The sequence below is a fragment of the Argiope bruennichi genome, chromosome 2, assembly GCF_947563725.1.
Source record: "Argiope bruennichi chromosome 2, qqArgBrue1.1, whole genome shotgun sequence".
Lineage (NCBI taxonomy): Eukaryota > Metazoa > Arthropoda > Arachnida > Araneae > Araneidae > Argiope > Argiope bruennichi.
The window spans coordinates 31,941,986-31,961,510 of NC_079152.1; the positions used below are offsets into that span (position 1 = coordinate 31,941,986).

The 19,525-nt window shown below is 31.1% G+C and overlaps 1 protein-coding gene across 3 annotated transcripts in view; it reads right to left on the reverse strand.

Annotated features, from left to right (window-relative positions):
• The window catches only part of LOC129956508 (chitin synthase chs-2-like), a 79,071-nt gene that overhangs the window by 587 nt on the left and 58,959 nt on the right, over positions 1–19,525 (reverse strand). For all 3 annotated transcript variants that reach the window (XM_056068430.1, XM_056068435.1, XM_056068440.1), the window contains exons 12-18: positions 18,061–18,261; positions 15,034–15,260; positions 11,450–11,617; positions 10,175–10,528; positions 8,342–8,589; positions 5,910–5,998; positions 1,994–2,773 (exon numbers count right to left, since the gene is read on the reverse strand). In XM_056068430.1, the coding sequence (XP_055924405.1) occupies positions 1,994–2,773; positions 5,910–5,998; positions 8,342–8,589; positions 10,175–10,528; positions 11,450–11,617; positions 15,034–15,260; positions 18,061–18,261 (2,067 nt within the window). The remainder of the gene's footprint in view (positions 1–1,993; positions 2,774–5,909; positions 5,999–8,341; positions 8,590–10,174; positions 10,529–11,449; positions 11,618–15,033; positions 15,261–18,060; positions 18,262–19,525) is intronic.

The window sequence follows — 19,525 nt, forward strand, 5'->3', positions numbered from 1 at the left end:
AATATTAAAATTTTGAAAACATACCCGAATAAATTTCATAACTTTTAACTTTCTCGTATACGTAGTATAGTAGAGAAAGTATAATAATCGTCAAAAAATTCCAACTCGAGATTTTGACAAATCTCCCCGCTTCAAACTTCCACGAGTTCCATTTTTCGAAAATGTCTGTCTGTCTATGACAAAGATAATTCAAAAACGCATTGAGTTAGACGGTTGTAATTTTGTATATGGTTGTAGCGGATTCTTATGAGCGAGGATAGAATCTGGGATCTTGTGGTTCGCAGCAGAGTAACAAGACCACGATACAAAAGCAGTTGCTCGTGCAGCGTAGTTGGTCCCAGGTTCTATCCTCGCTCAATCCAATTCGCTCCAGTCTCAAACTTTAGACGGAATGCATGTGGAAGTGAACATGATAATTCAAAAATATAATGAACTAGCTGGGTGAAATTTGGGATATGATTTAATAACCAGAATAAGAGATCAGCATCAAATGTTGGATTAAATTCTTCAAATGGATGACTGTCATTTTTGTGCGAGGTTGTGTTTGTTTGTAAACGGATAACTTAGTAGAGCTAAAGTAATCAATTTTACTATGTGATTTTTCACATCACAAGTGCAGATATATGCTCAATTTTATATCAACCTTTTCAACAAAAGAAGATATTGCTCATTAATGTGGTCTCACTTTATTTCATTGTGTGAAGCAAGTAAAGATAAAAATGTCATGTTGTGAAAATAAATTCAAAATTCGAGGGGATAACAATCACTCTCTTTCGATTACTTCGAATTTTCGTGCCATCGGAGTTAAAAGTTTTGTTGCGATAGTTTTTTTTCTTCTTCCTTGCTGTTTATCGAAAAGATTTATTGTTAAAGATGTTTTAATTTTAAAAGAAAAGATTTAAAAAAATTTCCAGATTTTTTTTTAAACATTTAGAACTTCCTTTCAATGTTAAAAATTGACAGTTGGAGCTGAAACTTATCATCACCAGTCGGCAACACATCAACGGAAGAACGTTTGATTCTCGATTTTAGATTTTGTGTGCTCTAAGCATTCATACATAAATAATTTGCAATGAAATCTTATCGCGAATCTGTGTTTCCGAAGCTGGGATTTTGTTAGAAGCTCACCCGCATTAAAGAGTTAAGAAGTAAAGTTAAGTGAAATTTTGGACTCTGCCTCGGCGGAGCCATATGTTATTTTACTACAAAGAAAAAAGGGACTTTTTGTTGATTATACCTTGTGGTATAACAGTTTTGCATTCTTCTTAACACTTCAAGTGTTAATGCCTTTTTAACGATTGCAAATTTTAAATGGAACTCTACCATTGCCCTTCAAAGTATGCATAGAGGGTATGCATACTTTGTACAAAGTATGCACTGTTAAAAGTAGACAGTATCTTGTGAGTATTAAAAAAAAAAAAAAATCAAAAACCCACAAGCAAAGCGAACTCTTTTTCTAGCCTTTGTTTTTGATCATGGACTCTACCTTAGAGCCAATGTATCTATTTATTTAATTTTTTCATTTATTTATTTATATTTTTCCTCTTTTCTTTAATTTTTTTTTTTTTATTTTCTTTTTACTTTTCTGTTTTCAAAGTTTAAACTGCCTATTTTTTGGTAGATTTTATTATTTACTAATTATGCTTCAATGATACTGTTATTGTGGAATATTATGTACGCTCTTCGGCTTGAGACATTTAGATCTTCTCCACTTTTTCTTTTTATGCATGTTCTTTTATTTTTTGTCCCGGCTTTTTTATTTTCTTTAGATGTTTTTAGCTTCATTTAGTTCGTTGACAGCTATTTAAATTTTATTTGTTTTATCTTAGTTATGAGCTTTTCACAAGTATAACGCCATTTTTGGCACTTACCTAATTATCATCAGAATGCAGTGAAATTTATAATATGGACTTAATGAAAGTCTATTCAGTTAATAGAATAAAAGAAGGAAAAAACATCGCAACGATGTTAATAAATAAAGAGAGCTAGCTACCTTTGTCAAGTATTTTTTGCAGGTCTTTCTCCAGAGCAATACTGAGGGATCGAAACTTTGGCCTCTCTCTTATTCCTGATCCTAACAAAGAAATGTGTTCAGCAAAACCATTTGGAATCATCGTTCCCCTTTTTTCTCTCATCGGTGCATTCATTATCGTTTGGTCCGGCATATCTCCATCAACTTCATCCTCATCGTCATCGTCCTTGAGACCTTGTTTTTGCAGTAGATCTGTCAATTTCGAGAAGTTGATTTCATTGGTGTCTTTATCATTCTGATCGACGAGAGTTGTCGATGCCAGTATGTGGGACAGTGTCTCCAGTCTGTGGAACAGCATGGCGATGAACTGTATGACCAGGATGAGAGTGAAAAAGAATACAAGGACAAGATTAATAGGCTCTAATTGAAGATACGTCATTTCTATTTTGATTTCTGTGTTGATTGCGATATAGGTGATGTTAGCTTTTCCATTCAGCGGCCACTCTACGTGCAGCGTCTCTTTCTGCATTTGAAGCAGGAATACAATGAGGATGAACAGAGAGTTGAGCATCAGCACTCCAAAGACGACTTTGTTTCGAAGCTCTATGAGCTGTCTGGAGACTTTTGCTTTCTCTTCTGGGTTGTCTATGAGGGGATAGAGATAGCGATCTATGAGCTCGTTCCAGAATACCTTTTCTTCATCAGAAAGTTGTTTAGTGTGGCTTTTCTTGAGGGAAGAATCAGATAGCCAATGGTCGTTGTTATCTGGCTGATTGTATGTGTGTTCTTCGGGATCGTCATCTAGAAGAAAACAGTGAACAATAAATAATACTATAAATTATTTTCGTTTTAAATTGTGCTACAATTTTTAATAATGCTCTATTGATATACTGAATATGAAATGATATTTTGTAGCACAGTAAGAGTCATATTTTTTTATTATTTTGGGGTTAAGCATGAAATAAAAAGAGGCGAAGTTCTAATTTATGATAAAATGCAGAATAAATATTGAAGCTCCGTCGTTACTATTTGGAATCGTTTGAAAATGTTTTTTAAAAAATTAAATTCTAAAAACTTAAATAAATAGTATTTTTCAGGTTGTAGTCGTCAGAATGAAAAGGTGTCAGAATTTAATTTTTTTACGCAAGCTTCATATCGTGGGTATACAAGGAAAATCAGCTAATTCAATAAATGTTCTTTTTGAGATAAATAGATTTTAATTTTCAATAAGGTAGATAAAATCAATAAGACTTATTTATTTGTCTTGTTACATTCCCTTATTATTTTTGACAAAAACTTTTAAATATCAACATTATATTATATATAAAATTGTCTATTTATCAGTATATATAATATAAATGTCTGTATATATAATTGTTACCGCCGTCTGTAATGCTTAGCGGAGTTAAAAATATTCCCAGCCCCTTTTGGTCTTTATCATTATCGGATGTAAAATCTCGATTTCTATTTTGGCGTCTAGCAACGAAGATAAAATTTTTTTAATGTTTAAATTGATTCATTTATCGGTGTGCAAATAAACTTAAACATTAATAATAATAGCAAAGGTCATTGTGCTGAGATCTGCAATTTTAATTATTTTATACATTTGCTTTTTCATTATATTCTTCCTTCATGAAACCAAATTGAAAGCTATTGCTAATATTTTTTGGGCATTTTTTAAAATTTTGTATTCGATATTTCATTTGTTTCGTTAGTAGATTATTATTTGTTTCAATTTGATTTTAATAATTTTTACGATTTGAGTGTTCGTGAATGTTATGCATAGAGAAGATCCCTTTGCAAGGAAACAAAGCTTCTAATGTTATTATATATTTACATCTAACATATATTGTAAATAATATATATATTCTGCCAATATGCATGATATACTCTATCACAATTTTCATTAGTTAATCTGTGATAATCAATCCGATAGCAGCCATTTAAAAGGCGTATCTTCTAGTTGATAAGTAATAGAGTAGTCAAATGCTTTTTCCAGGACCAATAAGCCGTATTCTGCAGTTAAAAACAACATTTTGATCTATTAACCATTCAATGTAATTAAATTATTTATCTAATTTAACAATTTTAAAAAAATAATATAAATTTATATATTATTATATCAAATAAAATAATAAATAATTATATCAAATTCTTCTCAATTAGACAGTTCATCTAGCAGTGGCAAATCTGGAACCATGTTTCCAGCTTTAGCAGATACGATTAAGTTCTTGAATGGAGTTCTTTTAGATTAGCGTAAAGATTCAAAATGTATTTTTTTTTCGTAATATATTGTAATGCATAGGTATGTTTCGATTATCGAGTTTAGTTAATTGACAAGGAAAAGTTGATGACCTTCCCTTTTCAAAAACGGAGATCAACTTATATTCTGTGGAATGTTCATGATAATGGATTTTTCTGCAGGAAAACTGAAAATTCTCCACTTTGAGTTAATTCTTATTTCTTCTTTTTTTCCCCCTTGTGAAACCTTAATGTCGAAGGAAGTCCTAGTAATTTAAAAATCCTTGTCATCTCATTTATATAACACTGGTTGCTCCTGTTTGTTTCGATGTCTCTTTGATCCTACAACAGTCTTGGATATACTTTTAGTAATCTCTAATATATTATGCATAATCCACTTCTATGCAGCTATGTCCACTCTCCAAAATTTTTTGTTTGTTATCTTAACACATGTTATCTGTAATAAATGAAACAACGTATCTGTTTAGGTTTTGTCACTACATGATCGGAAAAAAAAAGACAGTTCGGTTATCTCCAAGGGTAATTTAGATGTATTTATAGAGTCCACGGTGGCCTGGCGGTAAGGTGTCGTCTTCGGGACTCAAGGGTTCCAAATTCAATACCGATTCCACCGAAGAACCGTCGCGTAAGCGGTTCTAATACAAGTTAAATCTGTCGTGGCCAAATGCCTTCTCGCTGGTGTGGAAGTTTCGAAAGGGAAATATCTGACCAGATGTCGTTCTCGTCATCTGACCACATTTAAAAATCACAAGGTCCGTACAAAGGTTTCCCATTTTGGACTTGGGTTGAAAAAGCCCTCTGATTTCGGGCATTTCAGTGCAAGATGTGGATTTGGAATATTTTTTGTATGTAGAAAGCAGTAATTTTGGTCTTGGTGATGATAAAATATAATTTTTAAATAAAAAGAAATTTAGCTGATTTTTTTGTACGCCCACGATATAGTTTTCCTTTATTATAAAATTTAATTTCTAAAACATAAAAAAAGAAGAACAATGTATCATTTTCATTAGAATTATTTACATCGAACACTTAAGGATATAAATAAAATGAAAAATTTTAATCGTTTCTTTTTCATTTGAATAAATTTTGATTATTACAAATTTTGTTGAAATACAAAATTTTAGTAAAAAAGACATGCTTAGAATAAAACTTAGAAATTTGGAACAATTATCATTTTTAAATCTATATTTCGTTAACTATGGTTTCTGTTTTTCTTTTCTATATTTTACCAGCAAAGTATGAAATGCCGGCATTCTATAGAATGCTTAGGCATAGTATATAATGCAGGACGGTTTTAAGCAAAGTATGAAATATAAGAATTACTACTTACTTTCCCTAGGAATTGTATATAATACCTATGTATTATATACAATTAAATAGGTAAAAATTATAAGTATAGGTATATAGGTAAAAATTATTCAAAATGCGGAAAGAAAAACAAATTTATGCCTTTCTTTCTAAGGGAAACAAAATTTTCATATAAAAAATGAGAAATTAAAATTTACCTACTCGTTGCACCAGTGTAGGATTGAATGACATTTGAAATTACATTCCATTATATTTTTCATGCAAAAACATTTCATATTTTGGCACTTTATATATATAATTTCTATTTGAATATGAAAATTACAACAATTTTTTTTTTATAAAATGGATTTTGAATCGGAATATTTACTTGATTCTTCTTCATATGCGTCATCTTCTTCTACATTTCCATCCTCTGGAACTGCATTTAGATCCTTTTGCTGTACATTTAAAATGGATCTGAAAGGCATTAAACTGAATAAATAACCCCATTAAATATATTTTACATCATTCATAAGGAATTAGAAGTCTGCCGTTGTCAAATATAAATCTCATCTAGTTTAATTTTGAAAGAACTGGTGATTCCGTGATTAATATAAAAAGTAAAGGTTTTTCGTAAAATGAAATAAAAAATCCGGAATAAATAAGTTTGTAGTATTTAAGGATTCGCTTCACAATGAAGACTTCAGATCTTAAGTTGATTTTCTTTATTGGGCATGAATGTCCACACTGCCTTATTTCTTCAATCAGGTTACAGTTAGGAGAAAACAACAAGGAGGCAGTTGGAACCAAATTTCATTTATTTAATTCATTGTATTTTTTGAATTATTGTATTTACATATATGAAAAACAATCGGACAGTCTTTCAACACCGTGGCAGATTTAGTTCCGATTTTGATAAGAATTTACTCGACAAATGCAAAGCCTGTGTCCTAAATTTTATCTGTTAGATCATATTTTGTTGTAATCGTGTTCATTTATACTCGGACAGTCGAACAGAAAATTTCCTTTGAATAAATTTCGTTCAAAATATATTATATACAAATTTTGTTTATATAGAATATTTTATCACTCAAGCTCAAACTGTTTTTTAATTTTCGTGTTCACAAACAGAGTGACATACAGACATAATTCCAAAAATGTGTTTTTCGAATTCAGGAAACTGAAACCTGGAGATGCGTCAAAATCTCGAGTTCGAATTTTTTGACGATTACAATACTTTATATATTTCGTATACGAGAAAATAAAAAGTCCAGAAATTTATTTGATTATATGTAAAATTTTCTAAAATGTTAATTTAAATCTAACACAGTATATTAAATTCAATTTATCATATCGTATTGCATCTTTTTACCTTTTATATCATGTTTATTTAGATATAATTGAACATATTTTTCTATGCCATTTCGGGTACTACTTCTACGAGTTTTTTCAGGAATCTCAGTGCTCTGGGAATATAAAAATTCCTACATATCCTCTAATTCACACGCTTAACCTTGATATTTACAAAGACCCATTGTGGCATATGGCAAGGCAAATTTTAAAACTATTATCAACTACTTATAAAACTATTATTAACTATTATTTTAAAACTATTTATTACGTTCATAATTTCGTATATATAAAATAAATAAATTTTTAAGTTCATCTACCTTTGTAATGGCTTAGCCTTTTTTAAAACTTAATTTGGAAAGTAAAGAAAAAAAAAATCACTATATTGACATATCCAATTGCAAAACTCACGACTATATTTAATTGGAACCAGACAGACTAAGGTAATGAATAGGGATTAAAATCGAAAATTCGAACTTAATCCAGTAACTATCAATTTTTTGTTGAAATTTTTGGCTGGATAAGTCATATATATATATGCACAAAATTTTGTATAATTATATTCAAATAATGTCTCGTTTTGAAAATATTTGATATTTTTCAAAAAGGGTATTGTTATAAATAGATCTATGAATTTATTTCAACACAAAACAAAATACTGAGTTAGCAACAGAGGGTTACTATAACCTTTAAATTACATGTTTATCTGCTGTATTTCATTAAAATATAAAAACCAAACAAAAAAATAAATGCTTCAAATCTTAAAATTTTGTTCCGTTCAACTTACAGACAAATTTCAAATTTGTTCGCTTGTGGTAAAGAAATAAAGCACAGAATTTACACTTTCTGCTATACACAATATTGTATGATATTGTTACAAATCAGTAATTTTGCTACCCGGTACGAATAGTGTCATCCTAGGAAAAACCGTTAAAACCTTTGTAAGATCTGTCCTGTGCGTGCTGAGCTTGGCGACTTGGCGATGAATTTGGCGACTAAATGGATCATACTGGAAAGTTCGAGAAGTTTCACGATCCAGTAGGAACTAAGATACACTCAGATACGCCCTGATTGGTCTGAAGATTCTAGCCCCGTTCCCAGAACTATAAAAGACGGGCACTCTGAAGCTGCAGTGAAGAAGTCGTATGTATCGTCAGAAGTCGTGTGTGAGAGGAGTCGGAGTCGCCGACAAATAAAAGATTTTAGAGGATTAGACAGCAAGAAAGCTGCTGAACTATAGCGATTAAATGCGTTACGTTATTATGATTGATCGACGGTATTTTATTGTAGAAAAATTTTTGTAACAATATATATATATAATGAAATTAAACTGTCAGGTGTACCAAATGTATTTCTGGAGCCGAGTTGGTTACGTAAAATTCCAAAATACCCAAAATGAGTATCGTAGCAACTAAAGAGTTAATCAGAAATAAAATTAATCGGAATTTGCACATATGAAAAAAAAATTACCTTCTTCTGAATCCCGAAAAGCGCTGATTTGTAGAATCTAATTGTTTTTGCATGCTCTGGATGTTATTGCTGATGTCCTTGAGATAACCTTCCAACTTGATCATCTGCAGAGCAGAGGGATCGGGCTTAGGGTACGTACAGCACATGCAGCGAAACAGGTTGGCGAATCCGAATGAAATGCTACCTTCTTCTTCTGCATTGCTACCCAGGAAGGGCATCCAATCTAGTATACCGCTCTTCTTTGATACCTACAAAGAATTCAATATAAAAAAAAATTATAATTTTCACACAAAAAAAAATGCACACATCATTGTTTTGACATGAGTCGAAAAAAGACATGCGTAATGAAATTGGTAAAATTTTGAAAAAGTTATTCGAAAATTGCTTAAGGGCAAGGTTAATTAAGCGTCCTGCATTACAATGGAAGGGTGAAGTATCATTTTATCAAAGCCATTCACAATGCAACTTCAGAGAGTTAATTAAAGTTTTCTCAGAAATTTAAAATTTCGTTTGAAGAAGCAACTGAAAAGTAAGATAAAAAATAATAAAATTTATAACAAAATTATATATTTTTCTTTTGAGATTCTTGCCATGTATATATATTGTAACGAAACTTGTTCTAATTTGGCGTGGACTGAATGGCTCAGTGGTAGAACTGAAAGCGCCAGTTCGCAAGTTTGTGTCTGACTGCAGGCAAGTTGTCTAAAAATTGCTTTGTGATTGATTTATTTTCTGTTATTTCTCATTTGTTCTAGAATGTTCTTATAATTTCTGTATCTTTCTACATCTGGAAGATTCGAGTCATTTCGTCTTGTGGATAAAAACAGATGTAAGGTTTGGTTCCTTGAATAAAGTCTCGAGTTGAGATTAGCGAATGTTATCTTTGATTTTAGTTAACACACGGTTTATCTAGGCGACAATATTAATGAGAAATAAATCTGATATCTTAATCATAATCTTGTACATAACGTGCATGAATAAACCCAATATTAAATTATTCCTGTCTTTTTTCTTTTCTTTTTTTTTTCGTATACGAAGTATAGAGAAAATATTGTAATCATCATAAATTCTATCTCTAGATTCTCCATGAGTTTGAACTAGAACCCCCATGAGTTTGAAAAATGCATTTTTGGCATTATCTCTATCTACTATTTTTGAGTGAACACTATGATTCAAAACTACTTGAAGCTAAAAGCATGAAATTTGATTGTCTTTACATTAAATTTATAGTAAGTCTGTCAGATTTTGAGCCAAAACTTTTTAAGAGGAAGTCTGTCTGGTTATTAGGATATAAGTTTAAGTGATAACTCCAAAATCAAAAGAGTAGATAAATAAAATTCGGTACATAGATTTACCATCTGTGTAGACATTGGTCAAATTTTGAACGAAATCCAACAAGCGATTGAACGTCTGTCTGTATTTTCAGAACATGTAAACGCGATAGCTTAAAAACGCAGTGACTTAAATATATTAAATTTGATATGTGGTTTGTGTGACTGTAAGTGTAGTTCTGAATTGAATTTCGGTTCCAATCAGTTGGAGAAACCGCGTCTAAATCACAAAATTGATTTTCCGATACTATTAACCGCATGCAAAAGTTTAATCTCCAAAAAAATTCACCAAAGATACACATGATGGATTCGATAAAAATACTAAATTCACACCAAATGTTAATATTTTGTAACTATTGTATGCCAATGCTTAGGTACTTAGATGCCGTCCTCGTCATCTGACCGCGGTTCAAAATTACGAGGTCCGTCCCAAAATAGTCCTAATGTTGCTTTAAAACGAGACGTAAAAATTAAATCTATAGAATAATGTCAGCTACTTCACCTGTTGGGTAACAGCTGCTTGGGCTTGCAGTTTCTCTGCTTCCAGCTGTTTTCTCGTTTTCTTTGTCTGCACTTCTCTAGTCCCCCAAGAGACCACGTGAAGGTTGATGAAAGAATACAGAGCCAGCAGAAGATACATGGATGGGACGCTCAAGAAATAGATGAGTCCGTGTACCACGCACCAGAATTCTTGAGGATGAGCCAGGGCCGCCACTATGAAACTGGCCGTCATCGACAGTATGAAAATGGCCCCTGGCGAAGTGATTCCGTCCGTCACCACTTGAAGAGAGATTCCAACAAGGACGGCCATCATCAGGAGGGCATAAAGAGCGCTGAATATTTCAGCTATGAGAATCTGGTATAGTTGTTGAAATTTTTATTATTAAATTCAATTCTCAATATAAATTCATTATTAAATTTTTTTATTCAATTTATTCTTCATTCTTGTTTTGAAAAGAAAGGATTGATTTAAAATTTTATTTTGCATAATCATTTGTTTTCGAATTTAATTGTTAATATGAAGCATCAGAATTGGCTTTATCGTAAATCAAAAATGTTCCACGTGCACTATCTTATTTAGTTACCAACGTTACGTTAATGATTAAAAAAATTTAAATAATTTAATAATTTAAAAAAAATCGTAACACTCTCAATTGGTGAACTACTAAGAAGAGATTAGTGTATGTTTTAAAATATTTGGTATCGTAAAAAAAAAAGTGGAACAAATAACAAACAAAATTGTGAAATTAATCTTTTATTGCTCTTATCATTAAAATTGAAATTAACCCTTTTATGCTCTTATCATTCTTTCTTTTTAAATTTAAAAACTAATTATTAAAAAAAAAGTTTTCAAATTTTTTTTTTTAAATGAATCAGCTTGAAAATTTATTCTTTTAGGTCAATACCAACGCGCAAAATTCTTTCTATTTTGTTTTGTGAACGACTACATTAATTATTCGTTTGTTTTATTTCATAAAATTTGTTGGTAAGAATCGGAATTATAAAATGAATTTGGATACATAAATTCCTGCTGTATGTGATTTCTATTATAAAAGTTTAATAAATATATTAGGGACATTTCTGTTTTGTATTTCTTGGTTATTTTGTACCTTTCGTAATTCATCGGATTTCACAATTCTTTGTAGCTCACGATAATTCCGAAGTTCAAAACACAACTCGCCTGGATATGCTAATAAAGTCTAACCCTTCTCGGTTTTTATAATTCAAGAGTCTCTGTCTTATATTTTCCATTATGAATTGCTCGCTTCCAACTTACTTGTGTATCGTTTTTGGCATAGAAGCAAATCAATATGAAGAAAATGATGGGCACCAAGTTGGCGATGAAGGACTGCCAATTAGATATTTGAAAAGCAGACACCATTGCTCCAACCAGCATTAGAAATATTGTCCCTGGTCCCAAAATAGTTCCTATCATAAGTAGAACCTGAAAATACAAATTCGAGACCTTTAAATGAGCAGAATATTCTAGATATCTGAATATTTTACTACTCGAACTCGTCTTCATACTTTGAAATTACGTAGAATGTTTTTTCGATATGAAAATAAATAAGAATAGCACATGAGCCAAGTTTAATTTAACGAACAAAAATATTGGAGACACTGATAATTTCATTTAAAGACGTAGAATGCTTAATTTCTCTTGGTCATTTTTTTATTTGTAATATTGTGAGAGCAAGAAATGGAGTAATGTAATACAAAAAAAAGTAGAATAAATTATTATTATTTTATTGATGGAAATTCTCTGAATTAAAAAAAACAATATGTAAATTAAAATACTTTTCTTTCATTTGACTATACAATTTACTACATTTATATTTCTTATGTTATTAGGCCTGTCCCATCAGGGCACCCGCAAAATGGAGATGAGAAACCTCCGGTATGGTGGTTGGTTTTCGCTTCCTTGATGGATAAAGTGATGATGTTATAGTCATATTGAGAACAGGACATAAAAATACATCCCTCACGATGGCCAATAACACTAAACTATGGTTCTCGCTAGAGTGCTGTCCCGATGATGATAGTCATTAAATTTAAGCGCTAAGATGGGGCAAGTGTAGCCTTTTTAAGAGTACATTGTTAGACCATTTTGGGTCATCTGTCTTTTCAGAAAACCTGGATATAAAAATTATATTGGCTCTTTAACATTTATTGAATACTAGTCGCCTCAGGCGATCAGTTGGTTCGCCAGGAATATTGGTTATATTTGATTTCAAATAATTCTTTTTTTATAACTTCATGATTCAGTCGTGTTATTTTAATTATCTTGCATTTGTTCTATTCATTATGTGCATGAAATTTTCTAACGGAAACAGGTCCATAACATTATAGTGCTATTAAAAACATAAATATATGATCGATCTATTTTCTAAATTCCATGAGATGGTAATTTCATTTTTTTATATAGTTGTCTTCTAAACTAACTATACAGACTTCAAACAGAATCCTTCTTTCTTAGTTTTCAACTGTGGAGGAATTATAAGATAATTTGTGAATAAATGAAAACGGCTTAAATTTCAGGGAAACAATGTAATCTATTTTTTAAACTTAAGCAAAAATATTTTTAAAAAATACCACAACTAAGCAAAACGTCGCACGATAAATAAATTGGTATCATTAAAAATACAATTTTTTAAATGTTGAAATGGGGTGAAGCGTATTTTTGGAAATTACCGCGCAAAAATGCAAAAATTAGCTTAATTTTCAATTAATTAAAAATTCTGACTAAAATTTTGAAGAAAAAAAAATCGCTCCAAAGTGCTCATTTTCATCCTCCAAGGTATACAGATGCCAAATATGATAAATGTAGGTAAAACGATATGGTCCGTAGAACATCGACTCTCTCTCTCTCTCTCTCTCTCTCTCACACACACACACACACACACACACACACAATTCATCTTTATTAAGCCGCATTCTGACGACATGTGCACACCTTGAGACCTCCCCTCTCTTGTGGTTTTCCCAGGTTCGTTGATGTCTGTTCATTTTACCGTCATTTTGCTGGAAGTTCCGGATCAACGTCCACAGGTGGGGGGGGAGGGGTCCAACACTGGGTCAGTTGGCAGATTTACGAACATATCTGTAAAGGTCAAAGGTCGTCGGAATACGGCTTTAGTAGTATTGAAGATATATCGTATTGATACTATAGTTGCGAATAAGAAAATTATGTTTCTGATGTGTACACGTAACTTTGAAGGCTCATTACAATCCACGGTCACTTGTGTTCACTTGTAAGTTTTGTGAACACTTGTATTGTGTTCAATAAATCTTAAATTCCTCTTTTAAGCTATCAGACCATTTATTTGCTAAAAGCTGTTCAATGAAAAATTAGTCGAACTTTTAGTGTTCTGAAAAAAATATTTACGTGTACGTTCCTATTTAGGATGTCTTCTCTTATCTTGGTACAATAATTCATTTTTAAGCCATTAGAAAGGTTAATAGTAGTAGTTGGAAAAAGGCTTTAAGAGACGGAATAAATGACATTTTACATTGTTTGAGTAAATCAATATATTTCTCAATAATTTATGAAATCTAACTTTTTATACATTACACAGGTCCTATCAGTTATATTAAGTAAAATATTTTTGACACTATAATATAAAAAAATGAAACTTTTCTGCAATAAAAACTGATCGAGCTATGAAACAGCGAGAATTAATATTTTTGACTAATTTTACACCCACATTCGCGGATTCGAGAGAGATCTTAAATGGTTGTTGCAAATTGAAATTATACACCGTTGTGTTACTTTTTCAAATTGTTCCTTAAAACAAATTTGTATATAACCATTATTTAGATTAAATAGATATGAACTTCATCAATTTTAATCATAAAACAATGAGATTTTTTTTTATCGTATAAAGGGGGTGTCCCAAAATGAACGCAAGATTTGAATTTGCCACCATTTGTGTAGTAAAGTGTAAGCAGCCTTATTAAAAAAAACCATTTGATAGTTGATAGTTTAGGGTTAGTAAAAATAGAATGTTACATGACAGAACAACGTGTTTTTATTGTTGAACAATATTTCAAAAATAATGAAAGTCTGGAGGTCACAGTTTGAATATTTGAGAATTGGCCCCCTAGATCGTATGATTTAACACTATTATAGTTCTTTTTATGGAGTTATTTGAAGTCAAAGGTCTATGTCAGTAAGCCCACGAGCACGCGTGCATTGAAGAAGGAAAATTCAACCCTGCATCAACGAAATTCAGCCACATTTATACAACACGGTCGTGGAAAATTTCGGCAAAACAGTGCGTATTTGCCAGCAAAGTCTTAGAGGCTATTGCCCTATGTGTTATTCCATACTTAACCTGTGTGCTTTAGGATTCATAAAAATATAACAATTAAAAAAGCTGTGTTTTTTTTATTGCATTCAAATCTTGCATTTAAACGTTGTTCTACTGGGTAACTCTCCATTTTTTTTCCACACGATTTTTTTTTCTAACTGACACTAAACTATCAGCTATCAAATGTTGCATTAATTTTGGGATAGCCTTTATTTTACAGCACAGACAAATTTTTATTAAATGACTAATAGGACAGTTAGACCGTATAAAAAATTAGAATCCGCAACATTTTGAGAAATATTTTTATTGACTCAAACAATATAAAATATAGTTTCCCCATCACTTAAAGCATTTTTCCAATTGGAATTATATATTTATATCTAATAGTTTAGAAATTTTGGTTTCTATTCATTCTTCTTCTAGAAATTCTATGCTCTATCTCTAATAGTTTATAAATTAGCTATTGAGTTACGATCAAAGTGGACATCTTGTATGTAGATTTGAAGCTTAAATATATTATTGAACCTAGAAGCATAGACAGCCAACTCACTTGGTAGGCGATGTAAAGGCGAGATATGTTATCGTTGCACTTGATTGTCTTCTTGTAATTGATGAGCAAGTCCATGATGTTCGCCATGGTGGATGGCGCCCATCGTCTTCGTTGAGTGTAAAATTCGCCAAATGTTTCTGGGCAATGTGTGTAGGCGTCAGAGGCGGCACTGTATTCCACCCGATAGCCCCTTTGCAGAAGCAACGTGCACAACCATCTATCTTCACCTGAAATAAGCACCGGATAATGTCAAAAAGAAAATTCTGATGAGTTATAAAATTCATTGTCGGACTTTACAAAGTGATGAATAATCAATAAATGTGACACAATGCTGAAGTTAGCATGAAGTTAAAAATCAATGAAAATTATTCTGAAAAGTTTAAAAATATATTCAAACTAGTCGACTTTAAATACTAGTCGAGAATTAGCGACCAGCTAATTCTCCCAGATGGTTGATTTGCTTAGGCTGTTAAATATTAATGTGGAATGTATATTATTTTTAAAATTTTAGACTGTTATTTAATAAGGCCAAAGAAAAAAACGTGAATTTAATTTAATAAATAAAAACAACTTATAACGCACTCAGTTTAAAAAGTGTGTGGTGAGAGCTTATAATGCCAGTTAACAGCTACGCTACCCGAGAAATTGCTTTTGTATCGTGGTCATGTTACTGGCCTGCGAACCACAAAGTCCCAGGTTCTATCCTCGCTCATATCAATTCGCCACAAGTGTATATGCTACGAAATAAAAGCAGAAATGAAAATCCTATTTCCTAATTAATTTTCAAAATGACGTTTTGTTATCTTAATTTTAATAATGGCAAAAAACATGCAACTGAATATTTTGTCAGATAAGTCTGAATATCATCCTAACCTCACGAATTATGCCCTACACTTAAAAAAATGTATTAAAAATAAAGAAAACATTACACAAAAAAATAAATTGATACCATTAAAAAGATAATTTTTTAAATAATGCCAAAACCCTTTTTGGGAGGTAATATTTTGGAAAATATGATCATCGATTTCCATAGGGAAGTCACAAGAATTACCCATCTGGCAATGGTTAAGCTTATTTACATGTCCGATTAAATTTTTTTACGATGCCTATTTCTTCATTTCTTTTACATTCTTTTCTCTATGTGATTAGAGTTTTTGGTGAGCATTATCCAGAGCATTTATAATACTATTTTTCAGTTTCATTCATTAGCGAAGCTCTTGAATCAAGTGCAGTTGTAAAAACGTTCAATGAAGCACTGTGAAACTTTCATATAATGATTTTCTTACATTTGACTGTTGCTATTCAACAGTAAAATATAAGCAAATCACTATACGAAATAGGAGCAATTTTTGTGCCACGTACGTTAGCATTTTATATATGTATATATTACTCGCCTTTGGCAACCCGCTTGATTGCTCAGCTTTACTTTTTACACAACAAAACTATTAATATGGAATGCATATTAATTACTGCAAAACTGTTAATATGTACCAGCTCAGGTCTCGTCCTTGTCATCTGACCTCGTTTCAAAATTACGTTATATTAACGTCCCGTTTTTAAAGCAACACTAGGGCTATTTTGGGACGGATCTCGTAATTTTGAAACGCGATCAGATGACGAGATCCGTCCCAAAATAGCCCTAGTGTTGCTTTAAAAACGGGACGTTAATATAACTAAATTAAAAAAACTAAACTAAACTATATATTTGTACCGAAAGAGGAATATTGGCCGAGTTCGTGAAAAGACCATCCAATTTGTTGGGCATAGAGATGGAGAGTTTTAATTTTCTTTTCTCCGTAAATTCCTTTACAACTGAACATAGAAAAATAATTAAAATTATTTGAACTATCACCCCATAATAACAACCAACCAAAGCATCGAACGTTTTGCTTGAAAGTGAGAGTCTAAAAATTATTTTCAATTCCTCCTAACTTCAACAATAAATTTGTAATGATAGCTTGTTAGATAATTGTTCAGTTGCTTGTCTTCCATACTATTTCATCCCGATAGTTCTAACCCTTGCGTGTGTATGGTTGTGTGTAAAATTTTTTTATCGTACTATTCGAGACAGACGAAATGTATCTTCGCTTGCCGATAGGATTTTTTTTTTTAAATTCAGTCTTGTATACGAATCCACGTCATCCCATACACATATTCTTAAATTGTAAATGTCAATTCCACTAATACCTTATAGTGACAGGAAAATGCATTATTTGCCTTTAAATCAATTTAAAGAAATTCTAGTCACTTTTATTTCAGCCAAGACTGCTAATCAGATTTCTTTTGAAATCCTCAATCATCTACCAAAGAAATCTCAAAATTTTACTACTTGAAATAACAGTGGGTCGGATTTTAAGCATTTTGCAAGCCTAGGCAGTGGGAATCGTTTTTGATAGTTCTCAAATTTGAATCCATTTTCAACTTAAATCCACATAAAATTTTATTTCATTTTAATTTATTTTACATTAGTAATTCTGTGAAAATATGTGTTCATATTTATTTATTGTTAATGTGTATAGCATAGAGAAAACAAATTAAAACAATAAAATTTTATAAAAAATGAACCATAATTATTTATTAATGTTTTTTTTTATTTAGAAATAAATACTTCTTTTATAATTATTATAATTGATTATAAAAATAACAAAAACTTAACAAATCATTAGAAATAATTATTGTGCAAAACGTTTCAAGTGTGATAAATATAGCATGTCAATTAAATGAATAATTAATATTCCATCATAAATAAGTATTTAATTACACATTAATTTAATAAGAATCATTTTAACAATGCAGTATAAATATGCTGTCTAGTCCTAATATTTTACGCTTCATAGATTTTGTACTTTTTTACAAAATTTATTAATTTGGCAACTAATCTAAAAATATTGTTTAATCTATCTATTTGCGGTCGCTTTTAGCGCAACAGTCTTATGCAACTACCTGATTGCAAATACACAATTGATTAGAACCCACCCGCATTTGCTCCTGTTAGAATATCTTAAAGCAATGTAATTCATCGCATACCTTGATCAAACTGTACATATTCAATGGCCTCTTTTGATTTAGAGGCGTACGTTCGAATGGTATTGTTCTTCATAAGAGCTTCGGCCCGAAAAAGTGAGAAACATCCGGGACTGCAGAGAACGCAGCCGATCATGTGTTCGGTCGCCTTTTGTAGCCAGTGCCCTATCGCGTATTCAAACTTCTGATAATAAACCATAAAACCTGTAAATAGCCATAAGATTTATGATTAGTCACAGAGTACGAGGAACATAAGTTTGGTTTGTGGAAAATATTTAATTATTTTTAGACCTTTATTTAATCAGAATTTCAGTCTTATTATATTTTAACTTTCAACTTTTAATTGTATCCTGAATCACATATTATGTTCTGCGTTATTTCGATATGATGATCGAATACTTCCGTGATTTTATTCTAAATTTTCCCTACCACTTCAAATTTATTGGAAACTATCATCCAAAATAATTCACTTGGAATTTTAACTCAATAGATGGCGCTTCAATTATGATGACGATGCATTATGACGAAACGTGGTAGGCGTATATAGCTTTAAACGCGGAAAAATTAAATTTAGTTTCATTTAACGAAGTGCAATTGCACTAACAAGTTTTTTTACCTCACACTGTCTTTTGGAATTGTACTTTCAAATGGTAAGTGTTCTGCTTTCTTTTTTAAATGAATTTGGTTTTTTTTTCATGGTCTTTTGTTGTTTGATTTGCTGTGTTTTTATTTGGATTAATAAATTTGGAAATGATTTTATTTGTTATTGTATAATTTAATTTTGAGATACTAATTTTATCTCCAAAACCTCAATTTCTTAGGATTTTCGGGTCAGGAGGGGTCAGTTTCTTGGACGAAAGTCAGACCCCTCACAGAAAAAAAATCCCTGGTTTGAATCCTTGCCTGAGTGTGACCCTTGAGAAAGTCTTCAGGCCGGATTCATTATATATTTCTTTTTGATTCTTCGGTTGTAAACTTAAAATTTATTTCTAATAATTATTCTAATTTGGTTCAAATTTATTGGATAATTATAATATGATTAATAATAAAATTTGTCCTAAAAAGTAAATGTGATATTAATAACTTTAAATTAAAGGAGACGAAAAGCGAAAAGTAAAAATCCTGGGTTGACTGAGAAGCAATTCATTTAACTCTTTGCACTTGGAAAAGTAATTCGATGTATAATTATTCTCCTATATCAAAGACTTGTTTATTGCTCCGAAAAAATATATATATAATTGTTTTAAGTTGATTTCTACCGTTTAATTAATTTGTATCTTCTTACTACTCTGTAGCTGTTTTTAATAATCAAAATTAAATAAATGAATAAATAAAACGTCAAAATATTGCACCGGCTTCAATGGTGGATGAGAGGCACTATCCGAGTGCAAAGGGTTAATTTCTTCTTTGACACAAAAACATCAGAAATAATAATACATAATAAAATAATTTTATAATGCGCTTTCAT